The sequence below is a fragment of the Sylvia atricapilla genome, chromosome 6, assembly GCF_009819655.1.
Source record: "Sylvia atricapilla isolate bSylAtr1 chromosome 6, bSylAtr1.pri, whole genome shotgun sequence".
In the NCBI taxonomy this organism is placed as follows: domain Eukaryota; kingdom Metazoa; phylum Chordata; class Aves; order Passeriformes; family Sylviidae; genus Sylvia; species Sylvia atricapilla.
Window position 1 is genome coordinate 9545696 of NC_089145.1, and position 17108 is coordinate 9562803.

At 52.5% G+C, this 17108-nt stretch overlaps 1 protein-coding gene and 2 long non-coding RNA genes across 5 annotated transcripts; 1 reads left to right on the forward strand and 2 right to left on the reverse strand.

Moving 5' to 3' along the window:
* Positions 1–40: 40 nt before the first annotated feature.
* On the reverse strand, positions 41–2348 carry MPEG1 (macrophage expressed 1). Its single transcript, XM_066320648.1, has one exon. It carries the CDS (start codon positions 2265–2267, stop codon positions 111–113), a length of 2157 nt encoding a protein of 718 aa, XP_066176745.1. The 5' UTR covers positions 2268–2348; the 3' UTR covers positions 41–110.
* Positions 2349–7218: 4870 nt separating this feature from the next.
* On the forward strand, positions 7219–9078 carry LOC136362271 (uncharacterized). 2 transcript variants are annotated; one of them, XR_010743762.1, is made up of 2 exons: positions 7219–7702; positions 8515–9078. It is a non-coding gene; the product is annotated as an uncharacterized lncRNA (long non-coding RNA). The 2 variants fall into 2 exon arrangements; XR_010743761.1 differs by having other exon boundaries at positions 8518–9078.
* Positions 9079–9908: 830 nt separating this feature from the next.
* LOC136362272 (uncharacterized) lies at positions 9909–11668 on the reverse strand. Of its 2 annotated transcripts, XR_010743764.1 has the most exons (3): positions 11276–11668; positions 10118–10449; positions 9909–10039 (listed from the first exon to the last, which is right to left on the reverse strand). It is a non-coding gene; the product is annotated as an uncharacterized lncRNA (long non-coding RNA). The 2 variants fall into 2 exon arrangements; XR_010743763.1 differs by lacking the exon at positions 10118–10449 and having other exon boundaries at positions 11278–11668.
* Between the last annotated feature and the right edge of the window lie 5440 nt (positions 11669–17108).

The following is a 17108-nucleotide window of genomic DNA, read 5'->3' on the forward strand; positions in this document are numbered from 1 at the left end:
GTTTGCAGCTTGCAGCATGCAGGATTTGGGAGAAAACCCTCCATGGGCCCCCCTCCACTCCCTCCTATTCCTGTGGGTTTGGAGATTTGGGGTATAAGGGGAGGGGGCACTCAAGCCACTGTCCCCTCTGGCTCTTGCTGGTACCCCTCGCCCACGTCCAGCACCGTGCTGGGCTCGGGGCTGGTGGGGGCCGGGCTGTCCCCTGCACCCAGCGCCTGGTACCCCCTGGCCCTGTAGCGCCGGTGGCCGTACCAGGCTGTCCCCAGGCCGGTGGCCAGCCCCGCCAGCACGGCCACGGTGACTCCAGCCACCTCTCCCCCTGACAGCCCCCGGCCCCTGACCATTTCAGCCACCCGCTGGACCTCCTCCGGCCGTGCCAGCCGCCACATGTGGCTCTGGCCGTCCCTCACCCAGGTGCTGTCCCCGTCCCGCACCAGCAGGGTGTCCACGGCCGGCAGGTTGGCGGGGAACCGGGTGAAGGGGGGCAGGCGGGCGGGCGGCAGCGAGCCCCCAGTGAAGAGCCCGGCCTGGACGCAGAACTGCACCTGGCAGCTGTCGCTGATGAGTGCCAGGTGCTGGCTGAAGCCCGGGGGACAGCCCTTGGCGTGGGGGTCCTCAGCCGTGCCCTGGTGCTGCCTAGCCAGGGGGTTCCCTGCCTGGCAGCTGAAGAAGCCCCCAAAGGGCACTGCATACTTGGCCCCCGCCTCATAATCCTGGCTCACACACACTCTGAGCTCGCCGAAGAGCTTCAGTGGGACGTACCCCGAGGGACAGGACTGGGCTCCGGTGATGGGGTTGGCGCTGTGGGTGCTGAACAGCCCCCCAAAGAGGTATCCCGAGTTCGGAGCCACCGGCCCGCTCGCGGCGCACCAGTAAGCACTGAACTGCACCCGGGAGAGCCAGAAGACGTCCTGGCACTCGCGGTGGCAGAAGATGCCCAGGATGCACTTGTTGTGGCACTCGAGGTGGCTGTGACCCTCCTCCCGCTCCTGCACACCCAGCAGCACCGGGGTGTAGTTGGCGGGGCAGGAGAAGGCCCCGGTGAGGGGGTTCCTCTGCTCCAGCGCCCGGCACAGCGCGCCGGTGTCGGGCCCGCCCAGGCCGACGCACTCCTGGAAGACTCCCCCGAAGGTGAAGTTGGTCATGGCGCCCTCGCAGGAGCCGTCGTCGGTGTTGGCGTGGAAGTTGAAATTGGGCGAGGAGGCGTCAGTGCAGCCCGGGGCGGTGTTGAAGGTGTAGTAGCGGCGGATGGCAAGCTCCACCCGCCGGGCCACCCTCCGCACCGTGGGCGCCGGCAGCTCCGGCACCGCGCTCGGCTTGATGAAGTGGTACAGGGGCAGTCCCGAGCGGTCCAGGGCCACCAGCTGGTTTTGAATCTTCTCCTGCCAAGTCTTCAGTGTGATGCCTGGGTAAAAGGGGATCCCGCCGATGCTCTCCACCCTGGAGTTGGTGCGGTTCTCCAGGTACTGCTTGGTGAAGCCAGAGCTGGCGTCCAGGGATTCCTTGGTTCCTATGTTGACGATGTTGTGGAAGGCCACGCCGGCCGAGGCGGTGACAGTGCTCCGTGTGGCCCAGCTGTCCTTCAGGAAGGTAGCCTTGATCTGGTCCTCCTGCACCAGGGTGGCTCCCGCGTCCACGGAGGTGATGGTGTGGGTGCCGTAGTTGAGCACCAGCAGCTCGGCCAGAAAATCGGCCATCTGGGTCTGGTTGTTCTCCAGGTGGCTGGCGATGGTAAGCAGCTGCTTCTTGAAGGCCTTATCCAGGGCCGCCTCGGGGTTGATCTTGGCAGTGTAAACCAGGTTCCTGACTTGCACCCGGGTGGTGACAGCCTGGTTTCTCACGTGGTTGGTTTTGGTGCGGTGGAAGTCATAGGAGAATTTGCCGTTGATGGCAGAGAAGAGGGACAGCTCCAGGTTGATGGAGGCAGAGGTGATGCTCTGGTAATCCTTCCAGGACTCGATGATCTCGGAGTTGATGTCCAGGTTGCTCTGCTTGCGGGGGATAGTGAAGATCTCGTCTGGAATGAGGTAAGATCCATCTTCTGTGGTCTTACACCGCGAGTAGCCCAGGTTGATGACTCTGCCCATATCCAAATTCCTGAGGTTATCCCAGCCTCCCCCCGGCAGAACTTCCAGGCGTGTGAGCTTCATAGTCTTGCTGCACATCCCAAACCCTGAAGAGGACGAGAGTTCCTGGGACTGCTCAGCCCCTGTCACCCAGGCCAGCAGTGCCCAGGTGGGCAGGAGCCCCCAGAGCCCCCAGCCCATGTCTGAGCCGGTGCTGGCCCCTCACCAGTCTGAACGGTGGGACAGGAGCTGCGAAAATGAGGGGGCTGAGGGAACTGACAAAAGGGAAAGGAGAAGTGAGAGCTGAGGCATGTGAGAAATGACAGAGTGGAAACCAAGACCAGGGGGTGGGGAGCAGGAAGGTGTCTGTCCCTCCCTCTGCCCCACCATCTGCATTAGGGCCCCCTGCAGCCTCCCCTGCCCCACCCCTGTCCTTCCCCCAGGGTCTGCAGTGTCACCAGCTGGGGAAAGCTTGGGAATGCTGGGCCACAGGTACTGAGGATAATGATCCAGCTCCACCCAGCTGGCGCCTGGCTGGGCTTCAGTTTCAGCAGCACAAGGTAGGTGCTGCAAGTTTTGGGGAATAAACAGTTAAGGAAGTTTCTGCTGTGAAAATCGCGACCCTTTCCATATAGACGGATTCACTTCCCCTGGTTTTGCTCCTGAGTTCCTCTTTGCAGGACGCTTCTGCCTTGGAGGAGGCTGAAGTGACAGCTGTGATGGAGGCAGAGGGACCATAGGTGCCCGTGTTTTTTGGGCAGGATAATGCCAGGAGTGGGGAGTGAAGGGATAACAGAAACACCATTAGTTCTTGCTGGCTCAAGCCCCTGGAGTAGCTGGAAAACCCTTGTGCAGGGATTCTCATCTGCACTAGGATGTTCAGGCTGTGTGGGTCACCTCACTTAAAACCTACCCACTGTGCCATGGAGGCAGTGGAATGTTACAGCTTTTCCCCCAACATTTTGAGGTGGTGCTCTGAATTAACCTATTCCTGCCTTGCTTCCAGTGGTGAGATTCCCACCAGTCCCATGGCATCAGTCCCACGGCACACACTGGGTATGTGCAGCTGGCCAGAGGTCCCTCCTAACTGTGACAGCAAAACCCCCACAGCCAAGGGTAACCAGGGACTTTGGGTGTTGGGGAAGATGAATCAGGGAAACCTTATAATTGCTTAGCAAAGATTCTGAAAATATGAAACCTATAATGGAAATAGAAATGAAAGCTGACTTTGAGTTGTAGGATACTGAGTCTTAGTTACTATATAACCTGAAAACAATGGCCTGGCTAGCTGAAGGAGAATCCCTTTTGATTGAACAATACCTTTCTGCTGGCTAAGGGATCCAAAGGTCAATGTAGCAAAACAGAAGTCTAAAGAGTAGTTTTTAGAGTTTAAAATATAACACAGTATGGTAATATAGTATTCTTATAGGCTGTATGTAAATTCTATAGGATTTTGTGTCTTGTGTTGGTTGGTCACTGTAAATTAGAATATTCATCACAAAAGGAGATATAATGTATTGTAACAAGGACCTCACTCTCTTAACTCTCTTACCTCTTAACTCTTACCCTTCCTCTTCCCCCTACTCTCGCTCTCTCCTGCTCTCTTCCCCTGCCCTCTGCTCTCTCGCTCCCTTTCTCTCTCAGCTCTCACCCTGCTGTTCTTTCTCCCTCTCTCTTTGGGACTTCTCTTCAGCCGAGGCTGGTGGCTGAAGGCAAGGCCTTTTTACCCATGACCCTTGCAATAAACCCACATGTTCTAGAATATACAGGTTAGCAGAATTCCTTGTTCCAGCCGTCCACAGATTTGCCTACATTTGGGGATGGAGAATTTAATGGCATCAGCTGGCACTGTGCCAGTTCAACTGATGCAAAAGGAAGTCCAAGACTTCTCCAGAGGATGTTTTTCCTGGATGTGTGCAAACAGAGACACCTTTTTACCATTAAGTGAGTGAGGTTTGGGGCTGTGTTTCCATTTACTCTTTAAATTTCAGCTTTATTTCAGCTCCCCTGGCCGGGCCAGATGCCCAGCAGCAGTGCAAGGGCCGGAGCTGTCGGGTGGCTCTGGGAGCAGAGATTCCATTGTGGCCCAGCCTTCCCATGGCCTAGGGAAAGGATCAGACATCTGGAACTGAAGACTCCACTGCCTGGAGGGGAGGGAGAACCTGGTGGAGCCCGAGGGGGAAGATGAGACACCATCCTTGGGGACACTCCCTGTGCCAGGGGCAGCTGCTGGTCTGTGGGACAGGAGCTGGGGGGACTCCAACACTTTGGGGGGGTGCCCTCCCTCAGTTTCCCCCCCCTTTTTTGGGGGTATGTCCACATGCTTGAAGCACTGAGCTGCTGGTGAGGGCACTTGGACTCGTTTTGTGCCATCTCTGGGGGTGAGGAAAAAGAGAGGTGGGTGAGTTTGGGAGGGGATGGTGTCATTTGGGACACCCCAATGTCTGTGGTGGGTAGTGGGTGAGTGGAGAATGAGGGGAGAATAGGCGGGGTCCCCCATCCCCCAAAAAGGCAGGTTATAGCCCCCAAATGCCTGTAAATTCATTTATGAGTAATATAGTAGATACTCTTATTTTTATATATATCAAAATTACTATTAATTTATTTTTAGATAAATATGCTGCGATAAAGATTCTCATTTTTATATGTATTAAAATTACTATTAATTTATTTCCAGATAAATATGCTGTGTTACAGACAGGATTTTAGGCTGTAAGGAATTCTTAGTATGGATCCATAGGGTTTGAAAATAAAAATACAATGTTTCATACCTATAAATGAAACAATAAAGGGTTGGAAAAGGCAAGAGAAGATGATTTGTATGAAGGACCGAGAAACAGCTCTGTGTGTGCAGAGTTCTGTCTCCTTCCTCCCGCTGGAACACCCGAAATCCGGGATGTGGGACGGGATCGGAATTCGGCTCCATCGGCGCTTAAAGGCTCTGCGCGTGCGCGATGGCGCCTCAGGGCTGCCGCCTTGTGGCCACAGGCGGTACTGCAGCTGCGGGCGCGTCCCGGGACCGGCGCCGGCACCGGGACATGGAGCGGGACCGGCACCGGGACATGGAGCGGGACCGGCACCGGGACACAGAGCGGGACCGGCACCGGGACACGGGGCATGGGGCTGGACCGGCACCGGGACACGGAGCTGGACCGGCACCGGGACATGGACATGGAGCGGGACCGGCACCGGGACAACGGCGGGGACGGGCCGTGCGGGGCCCTGGGCCGGGGCCGCTCCCGTCCGGAACCGCGGCCGCTGCACCGGGAGCGGCAGTGGCGGAGCCGGGAGCAGCGGGGCCGGGCCGGGGGCACCGGGGGCGGCTGCCGCGGGCTCGGAGGTGAGCGGGGAACGGGGAAGGGACTGCCCCAGCGGGGAACAGGGACAGCCTCAGCGGAACGGGAGAGCCTCAGCGGGGAACGGGGAACGGGGAACAGGGACAGCCCCAGCGGGGAACGGGGAACGGGGAACAGGGACAGCCCCAGCGGGGAACGGGGACGGAGCGACCGGGGGAAACGGGGGGAGTCTGTGTCCCGACGAATGGATTCGAGTTCCATGGGAGGGATCGATGTGCCAGCAGAGGGAAAGCTGGTTAAAGGATCAAGACGCAGAGGAACAAGTGTTGTAACCCCCCCTGGCTCTCTGACAGAACAAGCCTTCCAGTAATCCCAATACATCTCCCTGAGACACTCTGCAATCACAAGGTTTTCCAGGAAAGCAAAACAGGGACAGCGATGAGGGAATAGGCTTCCAATTAATAATGATTTGATGGGTGTAGGAATGATTCTTTGACGCTTCCCTTTTAGTTCCTGGAATAATTTTAAGTGATTCCTTTAACAAATCATTTAAATTTGAAAATTTAAATTTGAGAGGAAACAGTGCAAAATAAATGCATGGAGAGATCATGGAATCCCAAAATGGTTTGAGTGAGAAGGGACCTTAAGGATCATTTCATTCCATCCTCTGCCATTTCATCCACTATTCCAGGGTGCTCCAAGCCCTGTCCAGCCTGGCCTTGGGCACTTCCAGGGATGGAGCAGCCACGATTTCTCTGGGTTTATGGGCACAGGAGGAAGTTTCCAGCAGGAGCTGAGACGTTTCCTTTGCTCTGTCCAGCCCCACAGGGCTTTGGGAGGCAGAGGATGTGGGAACAGGAGCTTTGCCCACGGCCTCGGGGGAGTCTCTGATGTCCCCAACCCCAGCAGAGGAAACGTTTGTGGGTTAACATCCCGTTAAAAGGAGGTGCCAAGCCAGGAGCAGGAATGGCTGTGGAGCAGGGATGGCACCGGGCAGAGGGGTGACCGTGCAGAGGGTGCCACCAGCCCGTCCCTGCTGCCCAGGTTTGGGATGAGCAGGCTGTGACTGTCCCTGTGTTTGCTCCGCAGGGTGAGGAAGATGAGGAGGGGTGGGAGGATGGAGACAGCAGCCGCTGAAGGCTGGGGAAGGCACAGCGCCAGGCAGGAGACGTTGCCTTCCAAGGAGAGGGACTGGTCTGTCCCACTGGAATTTGGGGTGTGTGGCCAGTGGAACAAAGGGTTTGATTTCATTCTCTTACTCGGGTTCTCATGTGCCTTAGGAGGGATTTGTGGAATGGTCATTTCAGTGAGTTTGCACCGGGTTTGAAGGAATGTGAGCCCTGGGGCAGAGATCCCTGCATAGCCTCTGTCCCCCCATGGCTCATCTGAACAGTCCATGGGCTGGGCCTCCGTGTGTCCTCCTTCTCCAGGAGCTAGATGAAGCCCTTCCTTTCCCAAGGGAGGGCAAAGCCAGCAGGATGTGAACCAGAGGTGATGATTTAGGAAAGCCTCTCCAGCCTGGGAAGGTGCTTTTGGCTCCAGACACATTCCCAGTCCCCAGGAGCAGCAGGACCTGTGCTGTCCCCGGCAGCTGAGGCAGAGGTGCCTTTCCTTCCTTCGCTGCTGCACTTTGGCTTTTTGAGGGGTCTCTGGGGGAGAAGTTCTTTGTCACTCCAGGGCAGAATTAGCCCTGGCCCCACTAAAAGCAGGAGGAATCATTTTATCCTTGTTTTTGGATACACATTTTGTGTTTCCTCTCTGTTGCTGACACCGTGTGGTGAAGCAGCACCTCCCAACTTTCAGTGCTGCTCCCAGTTTTGCCCCAGCTGGTAAACAAGGAACAGTAAGTTCCTGTGGTAATTGGATTAAGGACAAGGCCTCACTCTTTGTTTAATATTCCAGAGAGAAACTGCCAAAGAATAAAGCAAGAGCTTCCCCCAGTGAAAACCTGCCTGGTCCCACACTGGGTTTGCACACACACAGGGCTCAATCCCTGCTGGAATCCCAGTCACAGCCCCCAGATCAATGTGCAGTTTAAGGTCTCACAGCCTGACCAGGACAATCTCTTGCCTCTGGACATGGAAAATCAGTTTTCCGTTGTTACAGCACCAGCTCAAGGTAATTATGAAGTGGTGTAATGGTTTTTAAGTTGTGCATATGGAGGAAATTCACTGTAGCAGCCAACACTGCTCCACTTTTATGGACAATCCTCTGAGTTTGGGATCTTGATTTGTGGGTGTGAAATCTCCTCACAGAATCCTCTGAGGCTGAAACCAAGACAAGGAACCTTCTGAGATGGGAAGAGTCAGAGCAAGTTATGGGAAAGGAAAATTAAAGATAGTAAGTGCTAAAACCCTGGTTCTTCCCTTGTCCTGAGCTTTGTTCTCAGGAATGGGTCAGCTCTGGGAATTTCTTGGGGACACTGGAGAATGATCCCTGGTCTGCTGAAAAGGGGGAAATGGAAATCCCACTGGCAATTGCAGCCCCTGAGGGAGGGCAGAAAGTGCAGGACCTCAGTCTGTGAAAGTGTGTGAGAAATAAGGGAGGGACAAATGTATGGATCATCCTGTGCCTCAAGGGACCAGGAAAAGCCTTGACTGAAAAACTGAAGTGCTGTTCCACAGGGAGCCCCTGCACAGGCCTGGGCATTGGGCTTATCCCAGGTCTCCTTCCAGAGCAAGAGGAACAGCCGACAGTGCTGTTTGAGACATTCCTGACTGGAACTGGGGCTGACTGGGCACTTTCCCATTTTCCTGTAGGATGTGGGCCATGACAAGGGAATTGGCTCCAACAGGGCCCAATGTCAGTGTGGGGTCTGGGGCAGGGACAACTCCCAGGAGCAGACAGGGAAGGGGAACTTCACCCACACTCCCGAAAAGCTGAGAAGGAAAAACACCTGCCTGCAGCTGGCTGCAGCTCCTGGAGCTCTGGGGTTTATGGCACACTCAGGGACATGGGACAATGCCAGAATCATTCCAACCTTGGGAATAATGGAGTTAATAGCACCCTTTGAGGCTGTTCTGGGCAGGCTCCTGCCCATCGCCACTGGTTGCAGATGGCTGTGGAAGTGATGGAGGCATTCAGGGAATGCTGGTTGCTTTTCCCTCACTTCTGCAATCTGGTCAGTAAAAATACTAATTGAGCTCTTCCAGCAGGGAAACGTTTAAGCAAGAGGTGCTGAAAAGAATTGGAGTTTTGGATTTTAAGTCTCCAACTTAAAATCCTTTTTGGATGGCCACCAGTCCAATTTTCATGGACTAGTCACCTTGGCCAAGAGTGTCCAATCCTGCTGGAAATGCACCGGACCACAATGTCATTTTCATTTCATGCAGGTAAAGACCCTCTGGGTGACCCCCAGTCACTGGAAGACTGGACTGGGCTCCCAGGGCACTAATTCCAGGTGTTCTGTTTTTGGGAATAGCACAAGAGCTTTTCCCTTGCTCAGAGGAGCAGCCAGTGCCTCCCTTAGTCCACAGATCTCCAGGATGGAACACAGAGAAAAATCACAGGAATATGGAAATCCCCCACACTGGGAGTTTGTAGTGCTCTGGATTACATTTTGAATTTATAATGTTAAAGTAGGGCTGTGGAGTGGCTTCTCTCCTTTTCATTGTCATTGTTATCACTGCTTTTGTTGCTACCACTGCTATGTGTTGTCATTAATATTAAATTATTATATTTGTCCTGGTTTCCATTATTAAACTGTTCTGATCTCACCCCTTGTGTTGGATTTTTGTCTCTGGTCTCTTCTGTGTCCCACTGGGGGCTGAGGGAGCTGCTGCTGGTCCCAGCTGGGGTCCAGCCATGGCCCAGGGCACTTCTGGGGGCTCCAAACCCGACGGACTGGAGCAGTTTTGGGGCTCATAGAGGGGGAGTCAGTGCTGCGTTTTGGGGGCTTAAAACTGGGCTCATGTGGGCAAGTACAGAAACAGACACTAAGTCCTGGTTTGGGGGCCTTGAAACCAGGGTCCCTCGAAACCAGGGTCCCTCAGACAGCATTTGGGACCTCAGAGAGATCCAGTTCTGTATTTTAGGGTCTTGAAGCAGAGACCATGTTCTGTGTTTGGGAGGTCTTGAAGCCAGGGTCAGTCAGCCATGTTTGGGCTTCACCAAAACAGATTTAAGTGCTGCATTTTGGGGCCTTGAATGAAAGGCTGGATGCCGTGTGTTGGTGCTCCAAAATACTCATTCTGTCCCCTACAGATTACGTTGATTTTTACTCCCAACATTTTCCTTCTGGTACAATATTGATCAACTCATTTCTACTCCAAAAAAGTGCATTCTCTCCTCTAAACCTCACCTCAGCTTTTCCCTCAAAAATGCCACCTTGCTCCCCTCAACATCCCCTCACATTTTCCTACACAAACAGTTCTTGTGTCCCCTCTCAATTGCCCCAGGTTTTCAGCTAAAAATGTCACCTCTGTCCCCTCTAAGTTATCCCAGGTTTTCCCTGTTAGGAGCTGCAAGGAATTCAGGCAAACAGCAGCAGGGAACAGCTGTAAATTGAAAGGCAGAAAGAGAAGATCTACCAGCAAAGGGGAAAGGCTTCAGAAAACATTTCTGCAATTAATAATTAATAATTATTCCCCAGTGAGAAGAACACAAACTCACAGCCATTAAGGCCTGGCAGTCCCCTGCAGAGAGCTCAGTGCACATCCACAGAGGCAATTCCAGCATCTGAAAGAAAGGAAGGAAGAAGAAAAATGGGATTTCTTCTGTTTCAAAGTTATTTCAAGTTTTCAGACCCAAACCAACCTTTGCTCTTGATTGTGGCTGGGTGAATCCTGAGCAGTGGGCACAGGTCCTGTCATTCATGCTGATGTGAGTGATGCTTTCTGGGGAAATCAGCTCATTTCCAAAGTTCCCTGCATGGCCCCTGCCTGAGCTGCACAGGAGAAAACCTCCTCCATGAAGGGATTTTGCTCCATCTAATCCCATCTGCCCAGGCTGCTCCAGGTGGATGGTGCCAGGCTGGGGCAGCACAGGCAGAGGCAGCTCTCAGCACTCTCTGCTCCAAACACAGCTCTGGGCTCCTCTGCAAACTGCCTCTGCCAGGAGGTTTTTCTCCAGGAGAACTCAAGGAATGGCTCATGGAAGGGTGGAGATGAAGTTATCACGAAGGGAAGTAAAGGATAAATATTCCTGTAAGAGCCTTTGGGATCTGCTGGGCTGGACTGGGAAGGGGATTTTCATTCCCTGCAGTGCAACTACACAACAACCTCCAGCACAAAGCAACCACAGCCAGGTGGGGTCTGAAAGCATCACTTTGACAAACTTGACTGTCATTCTTCTTTTCAGGGACGTTTCCCATCAAACTCCGAGGCTGAGGAGCCCAAAAGCTCTGTCCAGCTGCTCTGGAACAAAAGGACACTCTCAGGGATGAGGCACATTCCCAGCAAACCCTCCCAACAGGGCACAGAGGCACCACTGGAGCACTGTGTGGGGCTGGGCAGGGCTGCAGGAGGACACAGCCCCCAGCTGGGTGACAGTGACAGTGACAGCAGCAGTTCCCACGCTCTGATGGCACCACAGAGACAAAGGCCAGCAGTGCCCACGGGAGGGGCAGGTTTAATTCTGCTCCTGCCCTGCCACATCCCAGCAGGAAATCTCCGGGGGGACAGAAACTCTCAGGGGGCACAAAATGCAGCATCTGTCACCCTGATCCTGGGTGAACTCAGCGTGTGGGGCCAACGCCCCCAGGTGAACCCTGACCTGAGCTGGGTCAGTCCCAAACACTGCCCCAGGTCTCACCTCCAACCTGCTCCCGGGGCTGCCACCACATTCCTGACCAGGTGCCACAGGCCCCTTGGGACAGGGCTCTCTGTGCCTCTGGGGACTGCGGGGCCAGGGCAAGGACAGCCTGAAACCAGGGCAGGGCCCTCTAGGTTTGGGACACTGGGGACAGCTGGGGACACCCCACACCACGGGCAGCACCAGGGGCCCTCCAGTGCAGGCTGGTAGGGCTGGAGCCCCTTGGGTCTGGCTGCTCAAACACCAAAGCTCTGGGCAAAGATGGGATGAGTTAAGTGTCCTGAAAGTTTCCTGTCCTGAAAGAGAGGAGAAAATGGAAATTAAGTCCACTGTGGAAGTCAAAGGCTCCTGGATTTCCCACTTCTGTTCTGATTGCTCACTGTAGGGTTCTATTCATAAAATATTAGAGATGACACCAAATAAAAGTGTCCCTTTTCAACATTTTCCCCCTGCTGTTTTCATACATAAAAAGGATGCCCATTTTTTTGAACTGCATTCTTTGCCTAATTTTAACAGAACTATTTTCATTCCATGCCCCACTTGTGAATTATTCAATCCTTTGCCATCAGATTTTGGACTAAGGAGGAGAAGAATCTGTTCCACATGGCTGCCATCCAACAGGGAACACCCCTGGGCCAACCCCAGCCTGGGCTGAGCACCCTGCCTCACTCCCCATCCTGGATTCTGCCTCCAGTGCAGTCTGAGTTTTCCCCATTTTCCATGTCCAGAGGCAGGAAATTGTCCTGGTCAGGGTGTGAGACCTTAAACTGCACTTTGATCTGGGGGGCTGGGACTGGGATTCCAGCAGGGAATACATGGTTTTACAAATAAAAACTATTCCAGGGAGCAGCACTGAAAAGTTGGGAGGTGCTGCTTCACCACACGGTGTCAGCAACAGAGAGGAAACACAAAATGTGTATCCAAAAACAAGGATAAAATGATTCCTCCTGCCTTTAGTGGGACCTGGGCTAATTCTGCCCTGGAATGACAAAGACTCCAAAGACTGGGGTCTCCCCCAGAGACCCCTCAAAAATCCAAAGTGCAGCAGGGAAGGAAGGAAAGGCACCTCTGCCTCAGCTGCTGGGGACAGCACAGGTCCTGCTGCTCCTGGGGACTGGGAATGTGTCTGGAGTGGCTTTCCTAAATCACCACCTCTGGGAAGCAAAGGGCTATGGAAGACATGGAGTGGGAATTTACAATAATAATCATATTAGTGAGAAAGAGCAACAAGGGAAGCAACAGTAACTCCAAGGGAGCAGGGAGGATGTTGAGCTTTAAACAAGGTTTGAGTGAGCCAGCATCTCCTGGGATCTCTGAAGCACAGCTCCAGGTCTGGGATTACAGGAGCAGTGCAAACTCCCACGGTCCAATCCCTGGATTTGCCTCCTGCCAGCCCTCAGCACCCTGGACACGTTTGGCTCAAGTGCTCCAGTGCTGCTGCCTCGAGGGATTGGGACAATGGGCATCAAACCCCTTCCCACAGGGCTGGCTCTGAGCTCTGGCTGGGGAAAGCATTTGGCACCTCTGGCACTTCAATGAAATCAGCTTCCAGCACTTTGCAGACACACTGAATAAACCCAGGGCACATAAACAAACCTTTCTCCACAAGGACAGCCCCAGGGAACACACAACTTCTCCTGTGCTGGTCAAACAACCCAGCAGCCAGGTTTTGGGGAGAGGCTCCAGACTCTTGTCCCTGTCCCTGGCTGTAAAACACTTGCAGAGGCTTTGGAGTTCATACAAGCTTGTCAGGATTTGGACACTTCATTTATATTCCATTCATATAGTAAAGAAATGGCAGTGTCCTAAAGGCACCTCCACTCACGCTTTAATTTTAAGCCCTCTACCGCTGATAAATTTGGATGGTCTTTTATTAGAAACACCCCACCTCTGCTTCTTTACGCATCTCCATGTGGGAGATAAAATAAATATGGACAAAAGTTTGGAGTGCAGCTTCCAAGTGAAGTCCCAGGCTGGAAATGGCACCAGCTGTCTGCTACCTTGGGCTGTTTAAGCACAGCCTGTCTCGAGTAAGAAAATGGAATCAAACCCTTTGTTCCACTGGCCACAGCCCCCAAATTCCAGTGGGACAGACCAGTCCCTCTCCTTGGAAGGCAACGTCTCCTGCCTGGCCCTGTGCCTTCCCCAGCCTTCAGCGGCTGCTGTCTCCATCCTCCCACCCCTCCTCATCTTCCTCACCCTGTGGAGCAAACACAGGGACAGTCACAGCCTGCTCATCCCAAACCTGGGCAGCAGGGACGGGCTGGTGGCACCCTCTGCACGGTCACCCCTCTGCCCGGTGCCATCCCTGCTCCACAGCCATTCCTGCTCCTGGCTTGGCACCTCCTTTTAACGGGATGTTAACCCACAAACGTTTCCTCTGCTGGGGTTGGGGACATCAGAGACTCCCCCGAGGCCGTGGGCAAAGCTCCTGTTCCCACATCCTCTGCCTCCCAAAGCTCTGTGGGGCTGGACAGAGCAAAGGAAACGTCTCAGCTCCTGCTGGAAAATTCTCCTGTGCCCATAAACCCAGAGAAATCGTGGCTGCTCCATCCCTGGAAGTGCCCAAGGCCAGGCTGCACAGGGCTTGGAGCACCCTGGAATAGTGGATGGAATGGCAGAGGATGGAATGAAATGATCCTTAAGGACCCTTCTCACTCAAACCATCTTGGGATTCCACGATGTCTCCATGCATTTATTTTGCACTGTTTCCTCTCAAATTTAAATTTTCAAATTTAAATGATTTGTTAAAGGAATCATTTAAAATTATTCCAGGAACTAAAAGGGAAGCGTCAAAGAATCATTCCTACACCCATCAAATCATTATTAATTGGAAGCCTATTCCCTCATCGCTGTCCCTGTTTTGCTTTCCTGGAAAACCTTGTGATTGCAGAGTGTCTCAAGGAGACATACTGGGATTACTGGAAGGCTTGTTCTGTCAGAGAGCCAGGGGGGTTACAACACTTGTTCCTCTGCAACTTTATCCTTTAACCAGCTTTCCCCCAGAACGGTGTTGTGGGAGAAGTTTGGAATTACTAGAAATGGATCAGGGTCACGTTTTTTTCTCATTCTTTGCCAACTACTTCAAAATTTGTGGAATTACCTTCACGCATGCCCTAGCAAACTATTGTGAAAACATCAATTAGAGGAACATCTTGAAAAGAGAAAACCACATCCAGCAGCAGCCAAAACACTCCCAGTGCCGCTCTTACCTGGTCTCCAGGTGCTCCTGCCAGAGCTCCCAACAGTTAGTGCCATTCCATGAGGGTGAGGAGGCAGTTTTGGACGTGCTCTTTGCCATGCGATGGAACGACAGAGTCCAGAAAGTTTTCGTGGTCCTTTTCAAGTCACCCCATTATTCCATAGTCCGATCAGCACCTATCCCACCCCACCCCACTACCTGCTCCCATAACCCTCCTGAGGAGTCTCCCCCCGAGCCCCGCGGCTGTGGGGAATGAAGGACAGGGGCAGGGACGGACAGGGGTTGAAATGGATGGGGCAGCGGGAGGGAAAGACTGGGTGGGAGGGAGAGGAATGATGGACAGAGGAGGGATAGAGGGGGAATAGAGAGGGGCCAGGGATGTGCAAGGTAGCAGGGAGAGAGCGTGCAGAAGGCTGGCGAGGGCGGGGTGGGAGAGAGAAAGGAACTGGAGGGATAGGAGAGCAGGGATAAGGGGGAGACAGAGGAGCAGGATAAGGGCAGGAGAAAGAGGAGAGGGGGAAAGGAGAGGGATACAGGACACGTGGAGGGCTCTCCTGGGCCACACCGGGGAATCTGACCCTTGTCCACCCTCCCCAAGCTCTGAGGGAGCAGATAGGGCTCCCTCATGGAGAAACCCCAAAGCTAAAGGATATGGGCTCTGGGGTGTGTGTGTGGGGTCTGCCTTAAATTAAAAACATTGCATTGGAAAAAATAATTCTATGAAACATAGAATAGTTCATTTCCTCTCCCGGACTGGCTCCTGTGTGATCAGCTGGGATTCCAACTCCTCTCATGGGATTTGCAACATGTGGGACTCTAATGAGCTGCCGGGTGCTGAGCCTGAGAGAATAGAATGGGAAATCTCTCTGGATCAGCCCGTGTCCCCAAGGTCTGGCAGTGCCCAGCGTTCCTAGCTGGAATTTGGGGATCCCAGCACAGCCCCTCTGTGGTGTCCCTGGCACTGCCCCCCATCCCTGCCCAGGGGTTGGGGGTTCCAGCACAGCCCCCCGATCCTGCTGCTTCAATTCCCCTTTAACCAGGACCCTTTTTGGGGTGGGGGCCCCCAAACCCAGCAGCCTTTAACCAGCTTTGGGGGATCTCCCCTCTCCCCTCCTCACCCAACTCCCGCTGCCAAAACCCAGCCTGAGGCTCAGCTCCCCATCCCCTCAATCTCTCCAAGGAACTGCACTTGGATTTCCCAATCCAGCAGGGCAGCAGTGCTGTTCTCACTGTGTATCTTAATTGCAGTAACTGCTTAAGAAATAAGTAATATGGCCAATTCCATAAAACATTCCCAACCCAGGCTCCTGGGATATGACTATCTCTTGTCTCACCTGGTGGTGGAAGCACAAGTGATGATCTCCCTTTCAATGGGTTTTTTTGAATCTGCAGTGACACATTAGCTGCCTGCTGTTATTGGAATATGATCAGGAACAGAGATATTTCTCATAAAGAAAACTAGATGAGCAAAAAGGGATGTTTTGTTTCTTCACAACTGCCCTCAACCCACAGACTCTGAAGGCCTTTGTGATGCCTGTGGCTCATGAAGCTTTTGTAAGCATGGGAGAGACAAACTGTGGCCATGATGTTGATGTGTGGTTGTTTCTCCGTCGCATGGGCAAGAAGCTCATGAGGGACCTAGAAGGGATACATGGCTTTGTATCTCCCTAAGAAATCTGTTACTTTTACACCTGAACAGTTAGGATACTCATCCTACTATAAAACCCACAACACATCCATAAAGATGTATAAATCCGAGCAGAACACAAGGATAATACAGTGTCTTACACATTTCAGCTATTCCATTCAGCCTTATCATACAAGTGTTTATCTCAACTTGCACAAACCAAGGGGAAACCCGACACTCCTATCCTTGTCCTTCAGTACAGCAACCTCTCTGTGCAAAAAGTGCCCAGGAATACAATTTTTTCCCCAGTACTACTACTAGGTTCATTCCTGCAGCCTCAGTTGTGCTTATAGCTCAAAATTTGGAATTTGATGGTGAACTGCTTTTACTGTTGATTGTATAAAATATGTATTTATAAAAAGGAAAGGCCATAATTTGCTTAAAACCTGTTTGATGGAGCTGATCCATTTGCTGCTAAGGTCAGCTTTATTTCCATGAGGACTCAGCAACCAACTCATAAAAAAAAAATTGCACAAACTGGAATAAAATCTAATTGACTTCTTTTTTTTGAAGGAAAAAGAATCCCTTTTGGAGCTAAGGCTGCTCAATATCCAAGGGGGACCAGGTTAAAACAGGTCTTTTATCTCTGACTCTTTATCATTTAGAAGTTTTAAATGTTAGATCATTGTGCATACAAAGACAAAGGTCTCCAATTCTCTTCCATCCTTTCAAAATGAAACTAACAAGTGTCCTCTGCACTCTGGCAAGCCCTTTACCAGAAGCATTTTTCTCTCAGAAGCAAAAAAAAGCAAAAGGATTAATTTGCTGTCAGTATACCAATGACACTTGAAGAAATCCGTGAGATTATTCAGTTCTAAATTGGACAGAATTTGAGCAGAAATTAATTTTCAGACACCTGGAATTTTTCAGTCTCTTTCTGTTATTTCCTGCAGGCAAAATGCCTGTATTTACTTGATTTTTTTTCAATTCCCTGCTTGCACCTGCTGGTTTCAATTCGGCTTTAGATTTTCCCCTGGCAGTTGAGAGGTTTCTTTTCCTTCTAGAGGTCAAAATGGAGATGAAACAGGCACATGCCAGGTCTGTGTTACATCAGGAGAGGGTGCTCAAAGCTGGAAAGCCACGAGGATCCTCTCCCTTGGCATCTG